The sequence below is a fragment of the Halichoeres trimaculatus genome, unplaced genomic scaffold (genome assembly GCF_033239565.1).
Source record: "Halichoeres trimaculatus isolate MK-OKI-2021-1 unplaced genomic scaffold, fHalTri1.1 fHalTri1_scaffold_13, whole genome shotgun sequence".
In the NCBI taxonomy this organism is placed as follows: Eukaryota; Metazoa; Chordata; class Actinopteri; order Labriformes; family Labridae; genus Halichoeres; species Halichoeres trimaculatus.
The window spans coordinates 30,929,752-30,953,510 of NW_027437191.1; the positions used below are offsets into that span (position 1 = coordinate 30,929,752).

Below are 23,759 nucleotides of genomic sequence, written 5' to 3' on the forward strand. Positions count from 1 at the left end.
ACGGGTCAAAAAGGAAAATGTCCACAAAAAGCGTCGAAATTGTTGAAAGAAGCTCTTGGTTCCTTATTAAGGCGAAGATACAATATTTATTCCTTGTCTCCTGGGATGCTCCGCTCCGTCTATTGTCCTCCCATTCCTCAGTGCTGATGCTTAATTTTCAAAACTTCTATATTACCAAGGGACCTACGACATCAGCCGAGAAATACCCTGCAAGTACAAAATCCGTGAGCCAGCCCCGTCCGTGCAGAGGGGAGACGCTCGCGTTCCGCCTGCTTTCTGCCGTTAACGAGAGCGCGCAAGGGGGGACTTTCTTATTTCTTTCGCTTTTTGAGGATTTAAACGCATTTTTACTCTTGTAATTATTATTCGACCGGAGCCAGAAAAAGGAGGAAAAAAAAACACGGGTTACTTTGGAGAAAGCACAATGTCAGCGACCTTCCCCGGACTTGTCCACGACGCAGAGGTACGCTGAATTATTTTCTTAACATCCTTTAATTCATGGAATTACAGCCGCAGCGTAGAGGAAGAAATTATGTTTGGTTTAGGCTGAGTTTCGGGGGCATTTGAAGGCAGCATGAAAGCTCCAAGTGGAGAATTTTGCAGCTATGAAGTGAGGGGAAAAATTAAATGTATGATAGGAGATAAGAGTCGTGCATGTTAGTGCAGCTGCAGGTGAAACGGGGCTTTTTATGAGGAGTGTGGCTCATGTGTGAGCCGGTAACAGTGTGATTAGAACATTTCAGGGCGGAACACTCCGCTGTGTCTCACTCTGCTTACCTCCCATCCACAATGAGCGCCAGAGCTGGGACAGTAAATTCGCCGGCAGCTCGGTAATAATAATAATATATAACAGCACGCCTTTTAAACCGCTGCGAGCAGAGTGACAGGCACGCCAAAGGGAGGGAAAAAATACCGATGGCTCCTGTTGCCGTACGCTCGTTCCCCTCCCGGGCGTGTGGAAGTGACATCTCCTTCAGGTGGTTTAAAGTAGGAAGAAAAAAAACCGCTTTGAGTGTGTGAGATGTGTTTTTGGAGTGTGTTTGGGAGGCAGCGAGAGAGGAGACTCCGGCTGATGCTAAATGACACGGCTCATATATTTCCCCGTCTCTTTATTATCTTGTAGATACGTCACGACGGATCAAACAGCTACCGACTCATGCAGCTCGGTTGCCTGGAGTCCGTGGCCAACTCCTCGGTCGCCTACTCCTCCTCCTCCCCGCTCACCTACCCAGCACCAGCGGGGACGGAGTTCGCCTCGCCCTATTTCTCGGCCAACCACCAGTACACGCCCCTCCACCACCAGTCCTTCCACTACGAGTTCCAGCACTCCCACCCGGCCGTGGCCCCGGAGGCCTACGGACTGAACTCGCTGCACTCGGGCCAGTACTACCAGCAGATCCACCACGGAGAGCCCGCCGACTTCATCAACCTGCACAACGCGCGCTCGGCCCTCAAGTCCTCGTGCCTGGACGAGCAGCAGCGGCGCGAGCTCGGCTGCCTCGACGCTTACCGGCGCCATGACCTGTCGCTGATGACGTCACACGGCTCCCAGGCCTACGGCGTCGGTATGCACCACCCGGACCAGAGGCTGCTACCCGGAGCCGGTCTTGGTCTTCCTTCGTCGGCGTCAGACGACCTGCAGGTACCGGAGGCCGCCGTTACTCTCACTTCCAACCTCAAACCACAGTCCTAACACCTTAAAGTGCCCCCTTTTCTTACTCCAAAACTCCGTTTCTGGTTTCTTAACAGTAGTCCACAAGACTCTCTAACAGAACCACCATAGCTGACCCAGTATCCATGCCCCACTGGCCTACTATTGACCCCCTCCCTCCCCTTCCTCCCCTCTATTGTACCAGCAACACAGCAATTCCAAAAATATTGAACAGAAAGACAGCGCCAGATGTCTGTCTGTCTGTCTCCCTGTCTGCTTCAACTGTCTGTTGAATTTGGCATTGACAAAGCTGTCTTGCATCCTCCCCAGCCCCAGACTCGGCCCTACCAGGGAGAAATAATATTATTGGATTTCATCTTGAGATAATTTTCCAGCCAAACCAAACGTGACTGTACAACAGGCTAAGTAAATGTCAAGTGCACACGGCGCCGAGCCTCTGAAAGGCAGGCCTGTTTTCTAAAGGTTAATTGACTGGCAGTCTATACAATCCTATTGTGAAATCCGCCCTTTATTTTCCCACCAGCACACGTGACCCATATTTTACATAATTCTTTTCGATGTAAAGAAATGGTCGAGATGAAAACGGATTCGCACGGTTCCTTGTGTGTGTGTGTGTGTGTGTTTCAGTGTGTGTGAGTGTGTGTGTCCGGCTGTCTGTTGAAGCAAAGAAAAGCCGCTGGTTGCTCTATTCTCCGGTAAAGGGCGGATTAACGGATCGGGGTTCAGGGCACAATGAGCAGCTCCAGCGCCATAAAGCACCGTAGTTTATCCAATTACAGACTTAACGTCAATCAACTTTGTTACTTATGCAGCGACATCTGAGCTGGTTAAATCACGGCTCTGGTTAAACACATTTTGAGACGGCGACACATTATTTCAGTCACGTTAACTATTTACAAACTCGGTTCAAATTCAGATCAGGGGAATTACGCCTGAGCTAGTGTAAAACACATTAAAAAAACACAAGTATCGTGAGCTATTCCTTGCTGATTTTTACTTTTTATTTTAATTTTATTTTTTAATTTAATTTTATTAATTTATATATTGTGATTTAATTCTTTAAAAACGATCAAATTGTTTAATTTTTGGATGGCAATAACACGATCCCCTTTACTGATTTATTTATCATAGCCAGTATAAAGGGTGTGGCAATAGCCTAAAAATTGTATATGTATATGAAAAAATAAATAGTTAAAAATATTTAGTCTAATACATTTTTTAAAATATTTTTTTTATTATTTTATTAAATTAATATTTTTGAACGTCCAATTTCAAAGTAGAAGTCTGATTTAAATTTCCTAACTTGCTTATGCAAAAAAAATATTCTTATATTTAAAATTATTTTTTTATTATATCTAAAAGTCAAAAAAAAAAAAAAAAAAAAGAACTACTGTATTTTTTAAGTCTCTATACTTTAACATATGTGGACTATACGCTCACGGCTAAGCTAATGCCTTATTTTCCTAAAGCTTTGGGGCACATAAAAGAGCACAGGTCTGACCTTTTATTGAGGAAAAGAAAGAAACTGCTCGTGAACCTGAGCTCGCACGAGGCGGATGTATGAACGGAACAGATGCGCCTATGGTCTCGTGCAGCCCGGTCGCATCTTTGAGCGCGTTAAAGAGATTTTCATGCTGAACAAAAGCAGCTGCCACACCTTTCTCCCGTCGCTAAGCTAATTCATGCAAGACCTCTGCGTTTTGTATATTGATTTTATAATCACTTTAGCTTCGGAGTGGAAGAAAAGAAACAGAGCAGGAGCTGGTTAAGAAAGAGCTACAACAAGCTCCTTTTTTTCAGGTTTATTTTAATCAGGGGGCTCTGCGTGGGCCAGGCCTCGAGGCTCGCACGGGGGATTAAGTGTTTTCTGAATAAAAAAGCGCGTGTTCTCCTTTCTTGATGACATTGTTGATAGCACGCGAGTCTGATATGCACTGAACATGCAGGTTTCCATACATGCACGTATGCTATGACTCGGTGCGTCTTGTTGTTGTGTGTATGTGTGTGTGTGTGTGTGCCACAGATTGATCCCCAACAGGTTGGTGGCTGCAAAAACACGCAGGACACTCGCGCTCATTCCTCAGTCTGGATGAGTGCTGCTGTCCTCGCATATAGCCTGGAGCCTTTCAAATTAAGCTCGTTTCTGGGTGATCCGTGAGCTGCATCCTTTATTTCTTCTCTGCCCTCAATTTTCCTCAAAGCTGCAAAGTGACGCACACTTTCTAACAAAAAGCTTCCACAGCTGGAAAGGAAATGGTTCAAACGGGGTGAAACATGGACAATTTATCAAAAGTCATGTGACAGCTCGGTGCTGCACATTTACCTGTGGGGTCGACTGCCCCAAAGGGTCACGGGATACATCTGAGGAATCACAATACGATTTATTATTAGAAATACAGCCCAAAGAAATTTTCAAAAAAAAAAAAAAATCTTATTTCAAACTGACTAAAATAATTAATTTTAATTTTCCACATTATTCAAATTAAAAATCAGATATTATAACATGCCAGACTGTCAAATGTGCTGATTTTTAAATCAAACTGTGAAGGAAATAACTAGTTAGACTTTATATTTGACCTTTTGGTCTTATTTTGGATTTTTGATTATACTGAGGCATTTAAAATTTACTCAAACTAATTAATCTAAAATAAGTTAGAACTCACTAAGACCAGAAATCCCTGATCTTAATAAGAAAAACTCCTAAAATAACATTTGTTTAGACTTTTAATTCATCTTTCAGTGTTAAATTCAGTCTTTGATCTTTAATTTAAGGATTCTTGTCACTATAATAATTATTATATGAAGTGGACAAATAATTCAGACCTAATCAAAGCCATGGAGGGAGGAAAATGTGCTGCATTTTAAGGATCTTACAAAAAAAAGAGTTGGCCGGAAGTAGACACAAAAAACTTTTTTTTCTTTTTTTTTTGGACGATGTTGCATTTGTAAAATTCTGAATGATATTAAAAATTACCCATACCCATCTGAACGATTTGTGGCATTTTGGGTCAAATATTTGGAAAACATTGTTTTTTTTATTTATTTATTTTATTTTTTTATTTTTTTATTTTTACTAATTTTGAGTCAATTTAGGTGCTGCCATCTTCATTATATTATGATGCATCATGTTATAGACCTAAATGTAGGCCTACTTATATGTGACTAAGAGCTCTTTGTGTGTACTGTTAGAAATGTATAGTACATTTTTTGTCCGGATGTCCATGAAAGCATCACAACTTTTCAAGGAAAAAAAAAATCTCTGTTAATTTCACGTGTTTGTGGATGCTGACAGCTGTGTAACTCGGAGCTCCAGCAGTGGAAGGAACTGTGGGTGAAGTGGTTTCACCTCCCTGCTCGCTCTAATGATGCTCTGTCTCCGCAGGGCTCCGTGGAAGCGCAGTGTGGGCTCGTGCTGAACGGCCAAGGGGGCGTCATCCGGAGAGGTAAGGGCCCCCTTCTTGTTTATTCTCCACCGCGTGTTGTTGTAGTCGAGCTTACCGGAGGGCCGTGAAGCTCTCACGGCTCGACACGACGCGACAAGACAGCGAGCAGACAGACAAACAGGCGGAACACTCCCCTCTTCTTGTCTGCTGTCAACATGTTACAGCACCAGCGGCCCCATTTCCGCGCCTGTTTAAACGCTAACACACTGAACAGGCGCTTCCTTTCCACTGTCACTCAACACACACAGTTCCTCTGCCGCTTTTTTTTTTTTATCTTTTGATAAAAATTAAAACATCACCAATGAACTGAAACGGAGCTGATTTGATAGATTGTGGCTTTTTCTGTTCGCTTGCTTTCTTAATATTTACATTTTTATGTCATAGCCTATCAGGAGTAAATTCCACTATCAGAATGAAAACATACAAGATTTAACCTCTAACACTTGTTTACAAAATAAATAAGAGGATGAGTGCTAAAAATAATCAAATCCATCACACTTCCGTTAAATTAGCAGAAAAAAAAACGTTTTAATAGACTAAAAATGTCTTTAAACTAAAGGGGCAATCAAGGATAACCTTTATTTCTATAAAGCTGCTTTAATAATTAACCCAAGTTTGCTAGCTCCAGGGCATATTCTATATTTTTGTATGTAATTTATGTTCTTATTTGTAGGCGGAGCTGTGATCAATATGTAGGATGATTGTGTTTTTTTTTTTTCCAGTGTGTTTGATTAGAGTTGATTTAAAGGTGTCTCTTGGTGAGGCTTTAAGGGTGGATGTGGACCTGGACTCGGCCTGGGATCATCACAGTTTGGATCTGGCTGCTCCTGTGTTGTTGTCTTTTTTTTTTTTTTTTTTTTTTTTTTATAAGTCAGGACTATGTGTAGTTTTCCATACAGAGAGGAAGGCTGTGTCTCGGGTTTAATTTTTCATCAGCTCAGCCTAGGTGTTGGGGCTTTTCTCTCGGATTGACGCGGGAATCCCTCCGCTATCACTTTCGGTTAATGGTGCGCCGTATTTGGCCCTGAGCTCAGCCGCTGCAACCATCACAACCAATAATCTTTGCTTTACCTCCCGCTCCCGTATCGATAGCTTCTCTCGCCTCGGGCGGACGCTTTGATATGCTAATGCCGAGCGGGGCCCCGGATTCAGCCGAGATCATATTAATGTTGTTCTTTCTGACTGCGGCTTTGGCGGCATGAATATTCACATAACCTTTTTCAAAAGAAAATCACTCAAGAAACGCGGATCCTACTTAGGAGGAGTCGTCTGTGTTTTTAATCACCCTTCTATCCCTTTTCCAGTTCAGCTCTAACACAGCAGCAGCAGCAGCAGCAGCAGCCTCACAGATCAAGCTGATCTGTCAAGCGCGCGCCCCCGCCACTACAGCACGTGCACGCCTCCTCTCTCTTTTCTGTCAAGACATTGGCGGGCTTTTTTAGGAGCTATAAACATTGTTGTTAAAATATGAGGAGAATGACATTTGGCCCGTGTCTCTTTTTCTTTAATTTTCGTGGCAAACTCGTAAAAGGCGCTTGATTCCGCGTGTGATCCCGCCCGCCGCTCGCGCCGCAGCCCCAGGCTACTCTCCGTTGCTTAAATACCGTTATCGCCTCTGGGCCCGCGCGCTCCACTGACTGCACTACCGGCAATAGCTCTTTTCGATTGCCCTTGGCAACATAAAATACAAACTACTTTGAATCAAAACATTTTTAGGGGAATTAATATGATGTGAACCCGCGGCTTTCAGAGACGCGCGCCCCTGTCAGAGCGCGTGAGGCTGACAGACAGGTCTGCCCGGTTTGTGTCACATGGAGAAAGACACAGACGAGCTGGACTTCACACGCGCACACGCACACACACACTCACACACACTGGAGTCCAGGCTTAACCAATAGTATCAATCGATCCCCAAGCGTCTACTTTTGACTGCCAGGGTGAAATACAAGTCCCATACAGCCTTGTATGAAAGCGCTGCCCGCCGGACTACAACAGGCTTTTGTTGCCACACCATTATGATGTCACACTTGTGCTGTGGGCACGAGGCGCTGTCCGTGGTGCTGAACCCGGATGACATGTTTTTGATGCCACAGGTCTGACAGCCTTCCTGCGGCCAGAAAAACGAAAGTAGCACATCTCTGCTGATTCTGAATAATAGATTTTTTTTCGAGCTAAAATATAGGTCATATTTTTAAAGCTTAGCTGGTGGCCAAATTGTCCACACTGCCCTAAAAAGATTAGCCAATCTTCGCCTGCAGCGTTGTTCTTCCTCGGCCTAAATGGCGTCCTTTTCTTCATTCCATCAAACCCAGCACGGCCCAGTAACAAAGCGACACGCCCTGCTGTTAGATTTGATAATGAGGCAGATGAATAATAGAATATAGCCTACAGTACATCAGACAGAAACCTTGCGTTTCAGCTGCTTGGGACGTTAGTTCAAGTGAAAGTTTAATAATAATGGGCCCACTCAGAGCAGTGGATTTATTCCAGGAGGACTCAACAACCACTGATTCAGATGCAATTAATAATGTGAAAGAGCCTTCACTATCACAACAGCGATCATTTATTCACACATGCAGGAGTCTAATGAAATCAACATGCTGGATGGTGGAAGGTGATTAAAAAGAAGGTTTTGTTTCCTCCTCCTGGGGTTGAAGCTGACGAATCAGACAAATATTGAGCTGAAACAGACATCAAATTAAATGCACATAGTAAAACAGAAAAAATCTAATATTTAACTTGTGAAAGGGATGGAGAACTGAAACACATTGTTATTGCAAGTGGTGAGAGGGGATGCTTGATCTCACAGATGGAGTTTGCATTTTGTGCAGCAAACTTTTTTGCTCTTTACTTAAACTGTGGTGAAAATGTATTCAAACATGTTTCATTTAAACTAATTTAATGCAAAGGATGTAAAAGAGGGGGGAAAACTGTGAACTAGTCACACTTTGTTGTCATGTAAAATAAAAAGTTCCCCTAAATTAAATGGGTTTCAAATGTCAAGACGATGTGTAATATATATATATATATATAAAAAAGATTGATTAGCTCTTAATGAGTCAAATAACAAATAATAAGGATAAGAAATAAAAGATGAGTTGCACTCTAGGCACAGTATTTACCAAATGTAAAATCAAGTTTTGGTACCTAAACGCATCTTTCTAACTGCAAGGGAATAAAAGAGAAGGCGATTTTCCATGCTGGACATGAACGCAGCATTACAAGTTTATATATTTAAGAATAAATATGTTGAATTGAAAAACTTTGACTTTTTATTATTAAAAAAAACAAGTATTTATCACCACATGAACACACCGAAAATTGGTACCAACCCATCACTGAGTATTTCAAATTTTTTATCCCGGCTTTGTGCTCTTTCATTTTATAACTCTTACATTACACCATTCATGTCTTTTCTGTGAGTTGAGGCTTTCCAAAGAGTAAAAAGGATTTTTATTTGATACATTCAGGAACCTGAAAGCCGTACAGGCAGTAAAGGGAAAAAGCAGCTCTTGTAGTAGAAATATAAAGCGCTCTGTTACTTGTAGAGTTTAAGTTGAAATGAGGTACTTTTGAATCTTTATGTCTTATTAAAACCTGCCAGTGCGTGTGTTTTTGTCACGATTAATCACATTTTAATCGCAGTGTAAAGTTAATTTTTGTTTGTAGAGCCGTGTTGTCTTTTGCCTTTTTGTGACGCAGTTGTGACACAAAATGCGAAACACTTTTGATTCATTCATTTCACCATCTGAAGGTTTTGTTTTGAATTAAATTAGCTGCTTTAAGTTTTAGCAGTAGGAAGCAGGAAGACATGTGGCAGTGTAACTACAGTGTGCTGAAAGGGACAAAAAGCACATGATTAAAAAAAAAAGATAATTTGAGTTGAGTAAAATTACTTTTCAACTTTTATACTTGAGATTATTTTACATTTAGATGCCCGTCAAAGAAATTTGGAAAGTGGTCAGTTAGCTTACGAATTTAGCTTCGCCTTAGCGTAACTTAACTAAATTTCTTCTTTTTTTTTGTTCCCATACTTTAAAATTTAATGTCTAAATGACTTAACAAGCAGAAAATAAAGAGTATAAACTGTCTGGTGTGACTTGATTTTTATGAATATGATGTTAAACGTTTTATTTACACACAATAACGTGTAAAAAGTTGGGTAAGAGTTGGTTGTTTTTACAGATAACCAGTTGTGATGCCCTCAGTTTTGTTAACTGTTGTCCTGCATTATTTCAGCATCATGTTGGTTTACATGGAGCCTCATTACAGAAACACTTCCTCCATTATGTACCCACTCCTGTGTTAGTTTGAGTGTGTATACGTGCAAATAGCACACAGCCAGTTACCAGGCATAACCTCATGTCAGCCCTCTCCAAAGCTAACTCCACTGCTGGAGCTAGTTATGATACAGTCCCATAGCTGACTTTTTGGACAAATGAGGCATTTAAAAACCACACAGCATGTTCTGAAAAGCCTAACACGAGGCTGTCTGTCTTAGTCTGAGGAGAGGTGACAGTCGGGTGAAACATTTTTGTCACAGGGCGTTTAAAAAGATCCAAATAGGCTGTATCTTTCATTCCGAGTTTGGAGGAGGGAGGATGGGAAAGTTTACCGACTCTGACAAAAGACAGTGTGAAAATTAGAGCTGGAGAAGCAAACAGAGCAAAACACAAGTCGAGGCACGGCACGTAGATAATATTAACTTCCTGTTATCTCCACTTTGTTAAACAAGCTCTTAAAATCAATACAGACTCCAACTCCAGCCGGTCGCCACTGTATTCAGGTTCCTGTTATTAACAGCTACTCCTCTCTTTGGACACGTCAACCCAGGCAACATAACTAAAACAGGGGCGTTAAGGTCATAACAGTGAGTTGCTAATTTCATCACCGATGCATACTGTTGGTAAACCACCTTACACCAACCTGTTTTTCAGTTTTTAAAATGAAATTTGAAGTAGTGTTCTCGCTGGCCTCCTGCTCTCAGCTGATGAAATGTGGTTTGTTTACATGATGGGCTCAAAGTGTGTTTGGATTCAGAGAGGGCCAGTCAGGATGTAAACGCATAAACAGCCAAACTTTGTCAACTACTTTTAGGTTCAACAATTTTCAGTCTTGTTATTTCTTTAAACTCAAAATGCTGGGTATGTAAAGTGTCGAAGTTGTGGCTGAGGTCAGTTTCGTAAAAGCTCTACTACCAGGATGTAAAGAAGCACAGATGACATCTCAAAATAGGGCTCAGTTTGACTGTGTTTTGATCTAGAAAATGGAGAAAATGTCTCTTCTGAACAAACTTTTTAGTGTTTTGTTTTGTTTTGTTTTTTTTCTGTTGAATCATCTCCAGCTGTGAATTTCTCTATTTAATAAGAAGATGTTTGAAATGGCACTCATTGAAGAAAAAAAATGTACGTTGACGTCCGGAAATTTCTGTAAAGCTTATATCAACACAATAATTTGAGTTAGTATAAGTATAAAAGCTCATTCATATTGGTCCAGTCCATTCAGGATGGGTACCTCTCACGTATGAAATGATACGGTACCAATGCCTGGTCACTGGCAATAGGTATCGGTCCTCAATGGTGCTGATATCCAGTACTTTTGTGTGCTTTAATGAGGTATAAAATATTAATTTGTTTAATAATAAAATCTCAAAGTTTTTTAAATTTAACATATTTATTTCTCAGTGCTGTGTTCATGTCCAGTATGGAAAATTGCCTTCTCTTCCGCAGACTCAAGGATGCATTTAGTTACCAAAACATGGTATCATGTGATGGAATTTGGTCGTTACTAGGGATGCACGATATTATTGGCACAATATCGGTATCGGCTGATAAAAGCTTAAAAACACGTTTATCGGTATCGGCAGATATGAAAATTTCTGCCGATAAGCACAGCCGATAAGGTGCTATTCAGTTAGGATTATTATTATTTTCCATCTGAAAAATAAGCTCCTTAAATAAAATGTAGCACTTCATTTATTTTCACTGCAGAGCTCTGTGTCTGTCACCAGGTTGTTACAGTAGCTCTAAAATAATCAAATGCAACTTGGTTATGTTTAAAAATACATTGTACATTTAAAGTTCATGTGATCTAAAGAAATTATTTTTCTGTATTTCAATACTGAATGTCTTGAGTTCGAAAAAATAATACATTTCTTATTTATGGTAAAATCAAATGTTTTTTGTCTTGTTTTATGTGTTTCTTAAACAAATAAGACCGTCACAATAAGAGTAACATATAAATTCCAGTACAGGATAGACTTAGCTTTCTTTACAGGGAAAAAAACAAACACACTTGTGATTATCGGTATCGGTATCGGCCAAAAGGGGTTTCGATATATCGATATATCGGCATATCGGCATATCGGCATATCGGATATCGGCAAAAATCCAATATCGTGCATCCCTAGTCGTTACCTATAAAAGTACCTAATTTCAGAATCAGAATCAGAAGTACTTTATTAATCCCAGCGGGAAAATTGCAAAAAAGGAAAACACTGCTCAAATAACTTCCAGCTAAAGTAGATATAACAAATAGGCTAAAAAGAAGATACAACTGTGAAAAAAGTCTAAGGCTCCGTATACACGACAACGTTTCAAACTGAAAACACTGTAGTAAGCATGCCAGGCCTGTAGTTGGCGCTATAAATGTCTAGTCCAGAAACAGCTTTTGGGAGATTTCAACCAAAGTAGAGTTGAGTTGATCATCTGGTGTATTGGTGAATACCAAGAGCAGAAGTGGAGCATCAGATGTTCATTTTAATAAAGACAGTCAGCAGATTTAGCAGATTGAGCAGCACAAGCACAACACGGTAGTTCGCCACAATCCTAACAACGGTACTGTTGTCCTGTTGTATGCGCTCATGCAGAGCGGAGTGTGACGTCAGAATTTCTACTGAAAACGCCGGCTTACTGTTTACATGGCAATGGTGTCGGCAGCATTCCAGAAAAATCCCACTCTGGAGGCCGTTTCCAAAAGTTTGCGTTTTAGGTCGGCTGAAACACTGTTTCCGTGTAAACGCGAGGCTGAAATGCAGCAAAACTTCTGTGTTTCACCCTAAAACCGGTCCATGGACTGTGAAAGAAAATGGACGTCATCTTGCTCAGCTTAAAGTGAGGCCGCCACAAAAACTGCTCCCTCTGGTGGCTGGCTGCAGTATAGGTCAAAACTCTGTCTCCCCAATTCGTTTGAATGGGGCTGTGGTCAAACTCGTAGAAACGTTTCTTATGTCTGTATGCTGTGGTGATATAAAGATATTGTTAGGCTGTGTTGTGTTGTCCTATTTATTATTGAATAGATTATTTTTCCTTGGTTATTAGACGTTAAAAAAATTAGGGTTTTTGTCACGTTTCACTATGATTTTGTGGTTTGTGGTTGTTTTCGAGAATAGTAAAAAACTAGACTTTTTTTTTTGTCACACGGCTTCACACAGATTCTAAATTGCGCAGTCTCTGGCTGCAAGATGGCGTCACCTCAGACGGGGCATTTTGGCTTCAAAATGGTACAATGGTCAAAGACGGAGCCACAGTCACTCTACGATATCAGCCCAATAAAATCAGCCCAGTTGCTTCCCTTAAGTTTTCTGCTTTCGTCCTCATTGTTCGTACACCTGTAACCCGTGCTGTCGTAACACCTGTGTTGTGCTCATGTGCAGGCGGGACGTGTGTGGTGAACCCAACAGACCTGTTCTGCTCGGTACCGGGCCGCCTGTCGCTGCTCAGCTCCACCTCCAAGTACAAAGTGACCATCGCAGAGGTGAAAAGAAGACTGTCCCCACCAGAGTGCCTCAACGCCTCCTTACTGGGCGGTATACTGCGCAGGTCAGCTCACACATACACACACACACACACACACACACACAGGAGGGATGCATCTGCACACAAGGGAATACCTACATCCACACAAACAGCCTGAACAACAACTGATTCGTCGACTTGAAGAAAAATCAAACTAAGACGTCTTTTAGTGCAACTGACAAAGCAAATATTTAAATTCAAACCTCAGCTTGCTGCATTTTTTTTTTTTTTTTTTGTGGAGGCATTTCATCTTTTTTGTAGCAGAAGACCTCACTGAGGTGCTCATGTAGTACTCTCAACATCATCCCGGGAGAATCAGAGACTCAAAACTTCAAAAACAGGGAGTCCATCCTGCAGCAGGAGCAGGATTGTGTAAGAGTAAAAGCGTGTTAGTGTAATAAAGGAAGGAGAAGAAGAAAAAAAAACACCAGATACAGCCGAACAAATCTACAACTTGTAGGAGAAGTCATGAAAATGCTGAAGGAGTGCGAGGTGTGGATTTACGGTGAGGTTGTTTTTGCTTAACAAAATAATGTGAAAGAAGAACAAGGGACCGTGCTACAGGAAGGGTTTCGTTGAAATGTAGTGAAGATGGAATCCACAAAGAGCATTGTAGGCGAAACGAGGGGCCGTGGCTGCACGCGCCGCCATGCCCAGGGAGCCAGAGGGAGGCGAGACCAGGCCAAAGCATGCCAGGATCAGAGGAAGCAGAGGAAAGCAAGAGTTGCCAGCGCTGTATTATTGATGAGGCGGAGAGAAAGGGAAGGGGGGAGGAACGAGGAGGAAAGGAAGGATAGAAAGAGGGGGGAGGGAACAGAGAGAATATGGCCAAGGCTACAAGAGGAGGCATCCACAAAGGGGGAATAAAGGAGCTGATCTTCATCTGGAGTAAATCAGAAAATACAGAAACTGTAGATTTATACGTAAGCTTCGTCTGTTGGGTTTGTTTCTGTTACTCCGTTTAAAAACTGCATCCCAAAAGGATTCCTTATTGGACGGAGTTTGAGCAAATACATTTTAAAAACTTCACATAAAAGATGAGAAATTGACAGACACGACTGTTCCTCACTTTGGGTAGAGCGCTCAAACTGTGACAGGGGAAACTCAGGGGGACATGCTGCCTTAACGAGGAATGAAGAAAGAAGACTCAACATATAATCAGACGACATGATTTAATTTTACACCCTTTGATTTTATGCTTAATTTCACGCCTTTGTCACATCAAACAGACGTATATTTTTCCGTCTTTACACACAAGACGTGATTAAAACCAAGTTTTGAAAGAGAAGGATGATTATATTTGGGACAAGAGACAAGAAAGAAATAAGTAAAGCAGGTTTTTTGTCTTGGAAATGAAAAGGAAAGTTGTCGTCAACTACTTTTGAGTTCAACAACTTTCAATATTTTTATTACTTTGAGCTCAAACTGCTGGCTAAGTTTAATGTCGAAGCTGTAGCTCAGGGCTGTGTCAGAAAAGCTCTACTACCAGGATGTAAAGAGGCACAGGTGACATCTTAAAATATGGCACTGTTCATCTGTGTTTTAATCTAAAAAATTGGGGAAAGTGTTTTCTTTTCTAAACAAATTTAATTAAATTATCCTCAGATATGAATTTTTACATTTAATATTCTGTAAAGCAAAGATCTGCAAAATGCGGCTTTTTAATACCTCTTCCAGTGGCTCCTTGTTGCTTTAAAAATATATAAATAAAATAAAGAAATTTTATTTTTCTTACAGAGGGTTTTGATGATTTACGACACTGACACTAAATAAAATAATGCGTTAACATTTTGTTCAACTAAATCTGGTCCCCTGGTCAGAAAACTTAATCTTCAAATACGCAAATCTGGAAGAATATGCAGATTTTTTTTCCGTGTTGATGGATTCATTTTGATATATGTTATCAAACTCAAGAATTCTTTCAAAATTGTTAGACATTTTTGCAGATTTTATAGATTTCTTTTTTATTATTTTTGCAATTTTTTTTACATTTTAACAATATTTTGAAATTTCATTAAAAAAATAAAAATAAAATAACATTTTGAAAATTCATAAAAGATTGAATTTCCCCGAGAATAAAATGGCAAAAAAAAAGGAATTTCATGACATTTTTGCAATTTTTAATTTTTTTTAAGAATATTCTGAATTTAATTAATAAATAAAATAAATTAATTAAAATTCTAAAAATATATTAAAAAATCGAATTTCCCAAAAATAAAATGGCAGAAAAAGAAATGCACAACATTTTTGCAAATTTTTTACATTTTAAGAATATTTTGAATTAAAAAAATTTAAAAAATTAATACAATCATAAATATATATATATAAAAAATGATTTTTCCAAAAATAAAATGGCAAAAAAATGAATTATCATGACATTTTTGCAAATTTTCGCATTCTCAAAATTTTTTTGCAAAATTACTAAAAAAATACCAAAATAAGACAACACATGTACAATTTCATAAATACCCCCAAAATTCTTCTTTAGATAATAATTCACTACATTTTCACTATGTTTAGAATATTGACCACTTTTTTTTATTTATTTATTGCGAAGTTAAAGTAGATTTTGTGGAATGACTTTAATCCATGTGAGCTGAGGCAAAATGACTCAACCCAATAAAATCAGCTTGCACAATTTTATAAACTCATTAATATTGATCCAGTCCAAAGACTGTTTAAAAGTCAAGGGTGTCATCTTGCTCAGCTCTGAGTGAGTTTGCCACAAAAACTGCTCCCCCTGGTGCTGGCTGCAGTATAGGTCAAAAACTCTGTCTCCCCAATTCATTTGAATAGGGCTGTGGCAAACCTTAAGTAAATACAGCTCATAGAAATGTTTGATGTAAAGATTTTAGGCTGATATGTTGTTTTTAAAAGAGTTGTGTTACTTCCTGTAGAGCAAAGTCGAAGAACGGAGGCCGGTGTCTTCGGGAGAAACTAGACCGTCTGGGCCTCAACCTGCCGGCAGGAAGGAGAAAAGCTGCCAACGTCACTCTGCTCACATCCCTGGTGGAAGGTAGGGAACTTTTTGTCCCAGATCTCTCATTCTCTATTAAAGTTTCCACTCCCGTTTGAGCATTACTCCATCAGTGGTTTGATTTGTTTTGTGCTCAGGTGAGGCGCTCCACCTGGCGCGGGACTTCGGCTACACCTGTGAGACAGAGTTTCCCAGCAAGGCGGTGGGGGAACATTTGGCGAGGCAGCACAGTGAGCCGAAAGAAACCAGCGCGCGCAAGAAAATGGTCCTGGCAACGAAGTAAGAGCACAGATGAAAACAAGACCCTCTTACATTTCAGCGTCACGTGAAGCAGCCCAGACTTTAGATGCTGTTTGTCTGCAGGTCTATAGGTGCAGGTGAATTTCTCGATCAATTTCCACAGCTGGCAACACAGCCGAGGAAAATTGATCAGTTTGGAAGCAATGCTTTGATAAACAGAGCTCTGAGCAACGTTTTCAGCTGCAAGAAAGCTTCACGGCGAGCAGGCATCGAGAATCTGTGAGAGCCTGAAAATGCAGGGAAATTTAACAGATGCTTAAGGGAAGTTTGGTTCAGGAGAGGGATGGTGTAAAAATGGAGGAGTGAAAACTTAGAGAAAAGTTTGAACGCTTCACGCCCAGATTTCAGGCTGTCAGGCGTGTTTTCAGTCAACACAGCCGAGGCGCTTCCCACACCAGCTCAACAAATTGCTTTTCGATAAACTATTTTCATCTAAATCCAAAAAGACAGCCCGGATCGCTGCAGACTATCACCTCTGACCGAGCAGTCAGTGTCATATCGGACACTCTCCACTTTATCTTGGATTGACATGAAACTTTCTCCTCTCCTCCGTGTGCCCGTTTTTCTCCGAGTGTTTCTTGGAAGGAATTTATTTGTGTGATGATCCAAAATGAACAGGATGCGCTGAGAAAAAAGGCCCGAGTTGCTCGCCTTGTGTTGGAGACAGATGGTAAACCCTCCTCCCCTCCCTCCTTCTGTCCATCAGGCAAATCTGTAAGGAGTTCCAGGACTTACTGAGCCAAGACCGCTCTCCTCTGGGCTCCTCCAGACCCACCCCCATCCTGGACCTGGACATCCAGAGACACCTCACACACTTCAGGTAACACACACATGCACACACACACACACATCTCATTTGGGGAAGTGTTGAGTGGAGTCTTTGTGACGGTTTAAAACTGCTGTGCTTCATTTTGGCTGCGTCCGCGTTGCCATTTTCGGGGAAAGATGCAGCTGTGCAGTTTGTTATTTGGCACCAATACCAGAAAAAGAAGAAGAGGAGGATGAGGAGGAGGAGGAGGAGGAGGAGGCTTGTTAGCACAAATGTCACATCTATGGCGTCACTCGTTGCAGAATACACAGAGTTTAGTCAGATCCCAGCGGGAGCTCAGCAGTCTGAGCGCGGTGATGACAGTTTGAGGAGCAGCAGGTTCATCGTGGAGCTGACCAGACAGTTTGCTCTGTGCGCAGCTTCCTGTTTACACAGATTCATCACATCCTGAGCCTGTTTTTAATTTTAACAGCCTCTGATTAACTAATCCTTAAAGTTAAAGCTCCTGTGTGGATTTTTTAGCTGTTCAAAAATCAGACTGAATTTAACAGAAATCCCTTTTTATGATCTACAGAGGTGAGAAAAATCATCAAAACAATCAATGAGTATTTTTATGTGGCTGTTTCATATATGTGATACCGCTAACAGGGGGTAGGCGTCCGTTTGGCTAACTGTGCACTATTTCTTTAACGTTTTCCATGTAAAGGGTGAAATATTTGGTGAAAGACAGAACAAAACTGAAATCTTATCCAGTACTTTTGTCTTATCTTAAGTAAAAATTGTCTTGCTATACTCGATATGAGCCACATTCAACTGATCAGTCCAGAAAATGTAAAGTTTCTGTTTGTGAACAACATAACTCAAAAAGTAACAAACAGATCTTGATGAAATGTTCAGGAAATGTTCAAAATAGGATAAGGAAGAAGTGTTCACAATTTGGAGGTGATCCGGATCACCATCTGGATCCAGGACTTTTTTAAAGGATTCTTTATCATTGTGAGATAGGACCATTTTCACCATATGTGTATATAACTCCACCATAAATGGTCGGAGTGCTTTGCAAAACAATACAAGACAAGGTCACCATAATTTCTGACTGATGTAAAAGTACGATCCAGATCCTGACAATATTCTGGATACTAAGATCAGGAATATGAAATATGTACTGGGTCATCATCATTTTCAACACTGTCAAACCTGCAACTAACACCAAATTGTAGCAGACAGTCTGCTGAAAGGGGGTATAACATTAAAGTAGGACATTTTTCTGGACTGGTCAGATGAATGTGGCTCATATTGAGCCTAAAAAGACATTTTCTACTGAAAATAAGACAAAAACACTTAATAAGATTTCAGTTTTTGCAGTGTACTGGTTTGTCCGAGTAGTAACACAAAAAATCATTTCCTCAGAGGAGCTTTAAACATGTAAAACTCTGTGTTCCTGTAGTGGCAGTCACTGGTCCAACTCCTGGTCTTAAGTCTTTAAATGTATAGATCGATGTCCGGATTCAGTACACAAACTGCTAAAAACCCATAAAAAAAGAAAAAAAAATTACACATACTGTGTGTAATTTTTTCTTTTTATTTTATTTTATTTTATTTTATTTTATTTAAATTTATTTTATTTTTAATTGTTTTTTTTTTAATTCTTTGATTTAGACAAAAAGTATTTGTCTAAATACAAAAACATTTTGGCCATGTGAACAACCCCAATCTGGCTCTTAAAGTTTTTGTTGTTTATGCTTTATACTGTATTTCTGCAAACACATTAGTGGAAGGAAACATGTTGAAAATACAATATGAAAAAGCAAAGTCCCAGTTTTTTATCCAAAATATATGATGGATCTTTCTTTTCTGGTTTCAACTTTACCGCTAATCAAAACTTCAGATGCTAATCATAGCATTGGTGCTACACTGGGATCTGGAGGGTTAAAAGTTAATTGCAGAAGTAGCATTTCGGACACATCTCACAGCAAAGATTGTTTATGATTGATACGTTTTTTTTCTGTTTGCTGAAAAAAATGGCTTGTAATTATAGACTTTGACCACAGGGGTTACCAGAATTGACTAAAACTGCTCAGTGGAGCTTTAAACCTGAGAAATATCAACAACAGCTAAAGGAAAACAGGAAGTTGGGCTGATCCAGAAGTGATGAAGAGGATTTATTATTATCATTGTTGCTTCAGCTTTTTCTGTGTCTGAGCCAAACACAGACAATGATTTCAGAAACAGTACAGAGAAGATCACAGCACATCTAAACTCTGCTCTGGAGGAGGTTATCCTGTCTAAAGATGCTCTTTTAGGAGGATTAGGAGCTCGATGAAGCAGAGAGAGGAGCGTTTCTCTGCAGATGTGAGGAGGAAGGAGCAGCATCTAACTGTACCTCAGAGTTTGTTTTATTTTGTTGCCTCTGGATCAAACTAATTTGTCTCTTTTCTTAATGTCTCCTCCCAGTCTGATCACTCACGGGTTTGGCACGCCGGCAGTCTGCGCAGCTCTCAGCACCTTCCAGACCGTCCTGAGCGAGATGCTCAACTACCTGGACAAAAACTCGAGCGGCAAGACGAGCGGACCCAACGACCCACAGATCAACAACAGCTCAGAAAAGACGCAGCTCCGGAAAACAGCCGAGCCGCAGAGCAAAGACGGAAAAACAGAAAAGACTGAGTAGCCCCCCCACAGCCAGTCCCCGTGCCTTGGAGCGCTGCATTTAGGAGTGTGTTTGTGTGTGTTCATGAGTGTGTGTGTGTGTGTCTCAGAAAGGGATCAGTCGTCTTCTTTGGAGGAATTCATATTTATTGTTAATTTATTTATCTTATTTTCTAAAGTAAGTCCAACCAGAAGAATCCTGTGTTCAAATGTGTGTGTGTGTGAGAAAGAGTGTGTGTGTGTGTGTGTGTCATGACAAGCCTTGTGATGGAGGTGGCTGTTACTCATCGAAGACTTTTATTGTTTTATTTATTTACCCCAAAAACAAGAGGCAGACATGCTGACATCACGGTTTCACAGGACAGGGGAGGTCCAGTGCTGACACAGCGTTATACACACACACACACACACACTCAAATTCACAAACACACACACACACACACACAGTGAAGGCCTTTTGGGGAATCTGACCTTCACCAAACTCAAACTTGTAGTATTTCCCATAAATTTGGTCTTTTTGATTAAATTACGAAGACATCCTCAGATGCTAAGATTAGCTTGATTAGCTTAATTAGCTTAAATTTTCAGTTGAATGAGCCAAAACTTCTCATATTTTGTAATTTACAGTCAGATTTTTTTTTTACTTAGTGACAAAATATAACAGATTATGAGATTAAAAACCTCAAACTTCTCCTTTAGTGGTAGAAAACATTTCTTCTGTCACCGCCAACTTCAACACCGACACGTAAACATGTCTACGAGATAAATATGCTAAAACACACAATGGGACCCACATTTTTCTATCACATATGTTGATATTTAGAATTATTTTTTAACATTATTGATAAATAAAAACACAACTTTCACAAATGAGGGAATTAGAAGTGACAATGCAACATATGGTCCCCAAATAAGTGAGGTGTGTGCGGCCCACAGAGGCTGAGCATGACTCATCATCAGGTAGTGGCGAAGTTTGGTGTCAGTCTTACGCTTAACTGGCAGGATTTTTACAAGGCCATGTTTTTCTAACAGGGCAAATAGCCTGCACAATCGTTTATCCAACATTTTTGCCTCAAGACAACAGTAACAGTAATTATAACGAGCCCAAAAAGCACAAGTGAAAGAGGTTTAAGGAAAATTTGAGCAGAAAAGTGAAGATAACTAGATAGATACTGTCACTACTTTTGATTGGACACACTTGTAAGAACAAAAAAATGCTCACACTAACCCAATACTCTAAAAAACTTCAAACTAACAGAGAAAAACAATATGTCTTCCTTTTTATTATTTAACCTTTATTTAACCAGCTTGGTCCCATTAAGATGGAAAAAAAAATATTTTTCTGCTGAGACAGGCAGCAGCACAGGAAGCACAAAAAGAGACAAAGCTCAGTCAACAAAACAAAAAATAATGGATTAAAACCACGTTTTAGGAAACAACTGTTCAATCAACCGAGCTAAAACATGGACATCTTACAGAATCAGCCTTCATTTTTTTATTTTAGCTTTAAAAACATTTAAGGAACCAGCTTCTTCAGCTTTAAGTTGTTCTGCAGATAGTGGACATTACATAACAATGTGATAAATTTTCACTTCATTATGTAGTAACACCACATATCATGATCATCTGCTGCATTTTGAAAAAAGATTCTAGAACACAATATGTAATAAACTCTGCTGCATGATGTAATCAGTTCTTACTGATTCCATGCTGGAACCCACATTCTGTCATAGGTGATGTAATCAGTAAGAACTTATTCCATCATTCTAGAATTTTTGCATTCTAGAATTTTTTTTACAAAAAGTGGCAAATCATAATGAAATACGGTGTTGTTACAAAATGAAGTGAAAATTAATTACATTATTACATAATGGGCGTTACAGGCCCTTTTCCTAATTTCTTTCTGAGCATTTGGGACAGAGAGGGTAATGAGATCCTGAGAATTTTACTATAATGACTTTTAAAATACTTAAAGAACACCCTTCTCTTTATCATCCACAGTATTGACAACATTAGACTTTTTTTCCTGGATATAAAGCTGAAGAAAAAGCAGGGAATGCTGATATATGGGGGTCGAAAACAATGGATTGTGCCACTTTTCTGTAAAGCTACCTTATCCTTTATGATTGAGGTCCGCTGCCGCTCACAACTACTGAGCCCAGGGGATAATTGATGAATGTCTTGTTTCAAGTTATTTAAAGACAAAATGAGGTCTGAATTGCTTATAACAAGTAAAAAAAATCTGCCATTTTCTAGCAAATATTATGCCACTTTTTCTCTAAAGCTACCACATCCTTCATGATTGAGGTCCGCCGCCGCTCACAACTACCGAGCCCGGGGGACGAAAGATGAAGAGGGACAGTGACTGTCCAGAGAGAAATTGCGTTACAAAAAAATGAAGTCTTATCAAGTGTTTTTGTCTTTTTTTCAGTAGAAAATGTCTTTTTAGACATAATATGAGCCACAGTCACCTGACCAGTCCTGACAAATGTCTTGTTTCAAATTATATAAAGACAAAAATGAGGTCCGACTTTCTTGTAACAATTAAAAAAAAAAAGAAATCTGCTGATGGAACAAGAGAAAAGTTACTTGTTTTAAGACTTTATTCTAGTTAAAAGCAAATTTTCAAGCAAATAAATGGAAATAAGACATTTTTCTGGACATTTTCTACTGAGAATAAGACAAAAACACTTGATAACATTTCTGTTTTTTTACAGTGTGCTTGAAAGTAGAACAGGTTAACTGAGAAGTTTAGAGGAAGAGCTTTGATGCTAGTTTAAAAAAATGTAAACAAAAGTGTCAAACAGCCAGGAAAAATAGTGTCTATAAGGTGGCTGTTATTTGACGTACAGATTAATTACCACAGCTCAAAAAACACACACACACACACACACACATTTCACGACCTCCTCCTGCAACCTGTGAGCGCCTCTGAATCCCACCGTGCTGACTTTATTCGCCGCACAATCAGTGCCATAACAACCAGTGTGTTAACCGTGAGACTGCTCCTGGATGTGACACCACTGCCTGGGGTTATGGGCTACACTGTGGTGTGTGTGTGTTCGTGTGTGTGTGTGAACGTGTGTGTGTGTAAGAGATGAAGAGAGAGCGAAAGAGGAGGGTCCAACTCAGCCATTTTGTAACAGGCGACTCTGTGGTCGCCGTCGTTCCTCTTCCCCCTGTGCATGTCTCTCTTTGTACACTCCCCTGGATCGCAAGTTTAGCCGACACGAGCTCTCCGAGTCGCTCATGAACATTTGTAAAGATATATATAAATATTTAAATTACTTTTCTTGTAGGCTTTCAACTATATATATGTTAAATCCCTACCTTCTAAAATGCTGGTGTTCAATAAAGACAGTTGCTACGTGTTCTACTATTGGCTCTGTTTGGAGATGCACTGCAAACACACACACACTCACACACACACACATGGAGATGGAGAAGGAGGTGAAACACATTAAAAAAGAGGAGGAGCAGATCAAAGACAGCAGGTGTGAATTATCCATACGAGTTCATAGTTAAAATTAAACAAAGTCCCAGTTCCTCTGATTCTGTGAAACAACTCCTTACCTACAGAAAAGTTCAAGAGCCCCTTTGTGTGTGTTTCCTTTCAGTTTGAGCGACTTCTGTCAGCTCCTCTGCTTATTTATATTTCAGAATAGAAAAAGAAAATGTCTGATGATAAAACAGAGAGCGGAGCAGCTGCCTGCCGGCGCCTCCATCCGGGGCTCTGTAGCGTCTGTTTGCTCTTTAATATTCCCGTCATTTAAAAGGAGGTCACGTTCACCGCACAACACGAAAATACAGAAATCAGACAGGAGGCGTTTAGAGTCAAGCCTGCCTGTGCCGCTTTGTCACCCCGAATCCATGCAAGAAAAGCCTCAGGTGGAAAATATAATGGGTGTAATGAGACATGGGTGCAGAGATCCTGTAAACAGTCCAAGCCGGGCTCGTTTTGTTCGCTCTGGGTTTTGACAGATGGTGTTTCCACCCTAAAATACACACATGCAGTCAATACTCGCTAAACAACTGACAACGCATTGAAACACCAACATTTCCTTACTGTGACAGAATATTTCAGCACATTCAGACGTCGGACGATGTTTCCGATGAAGTGGAAATATTGAAAGGTTGAAGAAAAATGAGCAAC

General features: G+C 40.1%; 1 protein-coding gene across 1 annotated transcript; it reads left to right on the plus strand.

The window, feature by feature from the left end:
- The first annotated feature begins 261 nt into the window (after window positions 1–261).
- On the plus strand, window positions 262–22,929 carry tfap2d (transcription factor AP-2 delta (activating enhancer binding protein 2 delta)). The gene is made up of 8 exons (XM_074684605.1): window positions 262–463; window positions 1,124–1,642; window positions 5,055–5,115; window positions 12,770–12,935; window positions 15,809–15,927; window positions 16,026–16,167; window positions 16,895–17,008; window positions 19,412–22,929. The coding sequence occupies exons 1-8, from the start codon at window positions 425–427 to the stop codon at window positions 19,626–19,628; spliced, it is 1,377 nt and encodes a 458-aa protein (XP_074540706.1). The 5' UTR covers window positions 262–424; the 3' UTR covers window positions 19,629–22,929.
- The last annotated feature ends 830 nt before the right edge of the window (window positions 22,930–23,759 follow it).

Excerpts from the sequence above, each read along its gene's own strand:
- tfap2d (XM_074684605.1), top strand. The coding sequence starts at position 425 with ATGTCAGCGACCTTCCCCGGACTTGTCCACGACGCAGAG. Across the intron at positions 5,116-12,769 it reads AGGGGGCGTCATCCGGAGAG|GCGGGACGTGTGTGGTGAAC; the intron begins GTAAGGGCCCCC and ends GCTCATGTGCAG. Across the intron at positions 16,168-16,894 it reads AAAATGGTCCTGGCAACGAA|GCAAATCTGTAAGGAGTTCC; the intron begins GTAAGAGCACAG and ends TCTGTCCATCAG.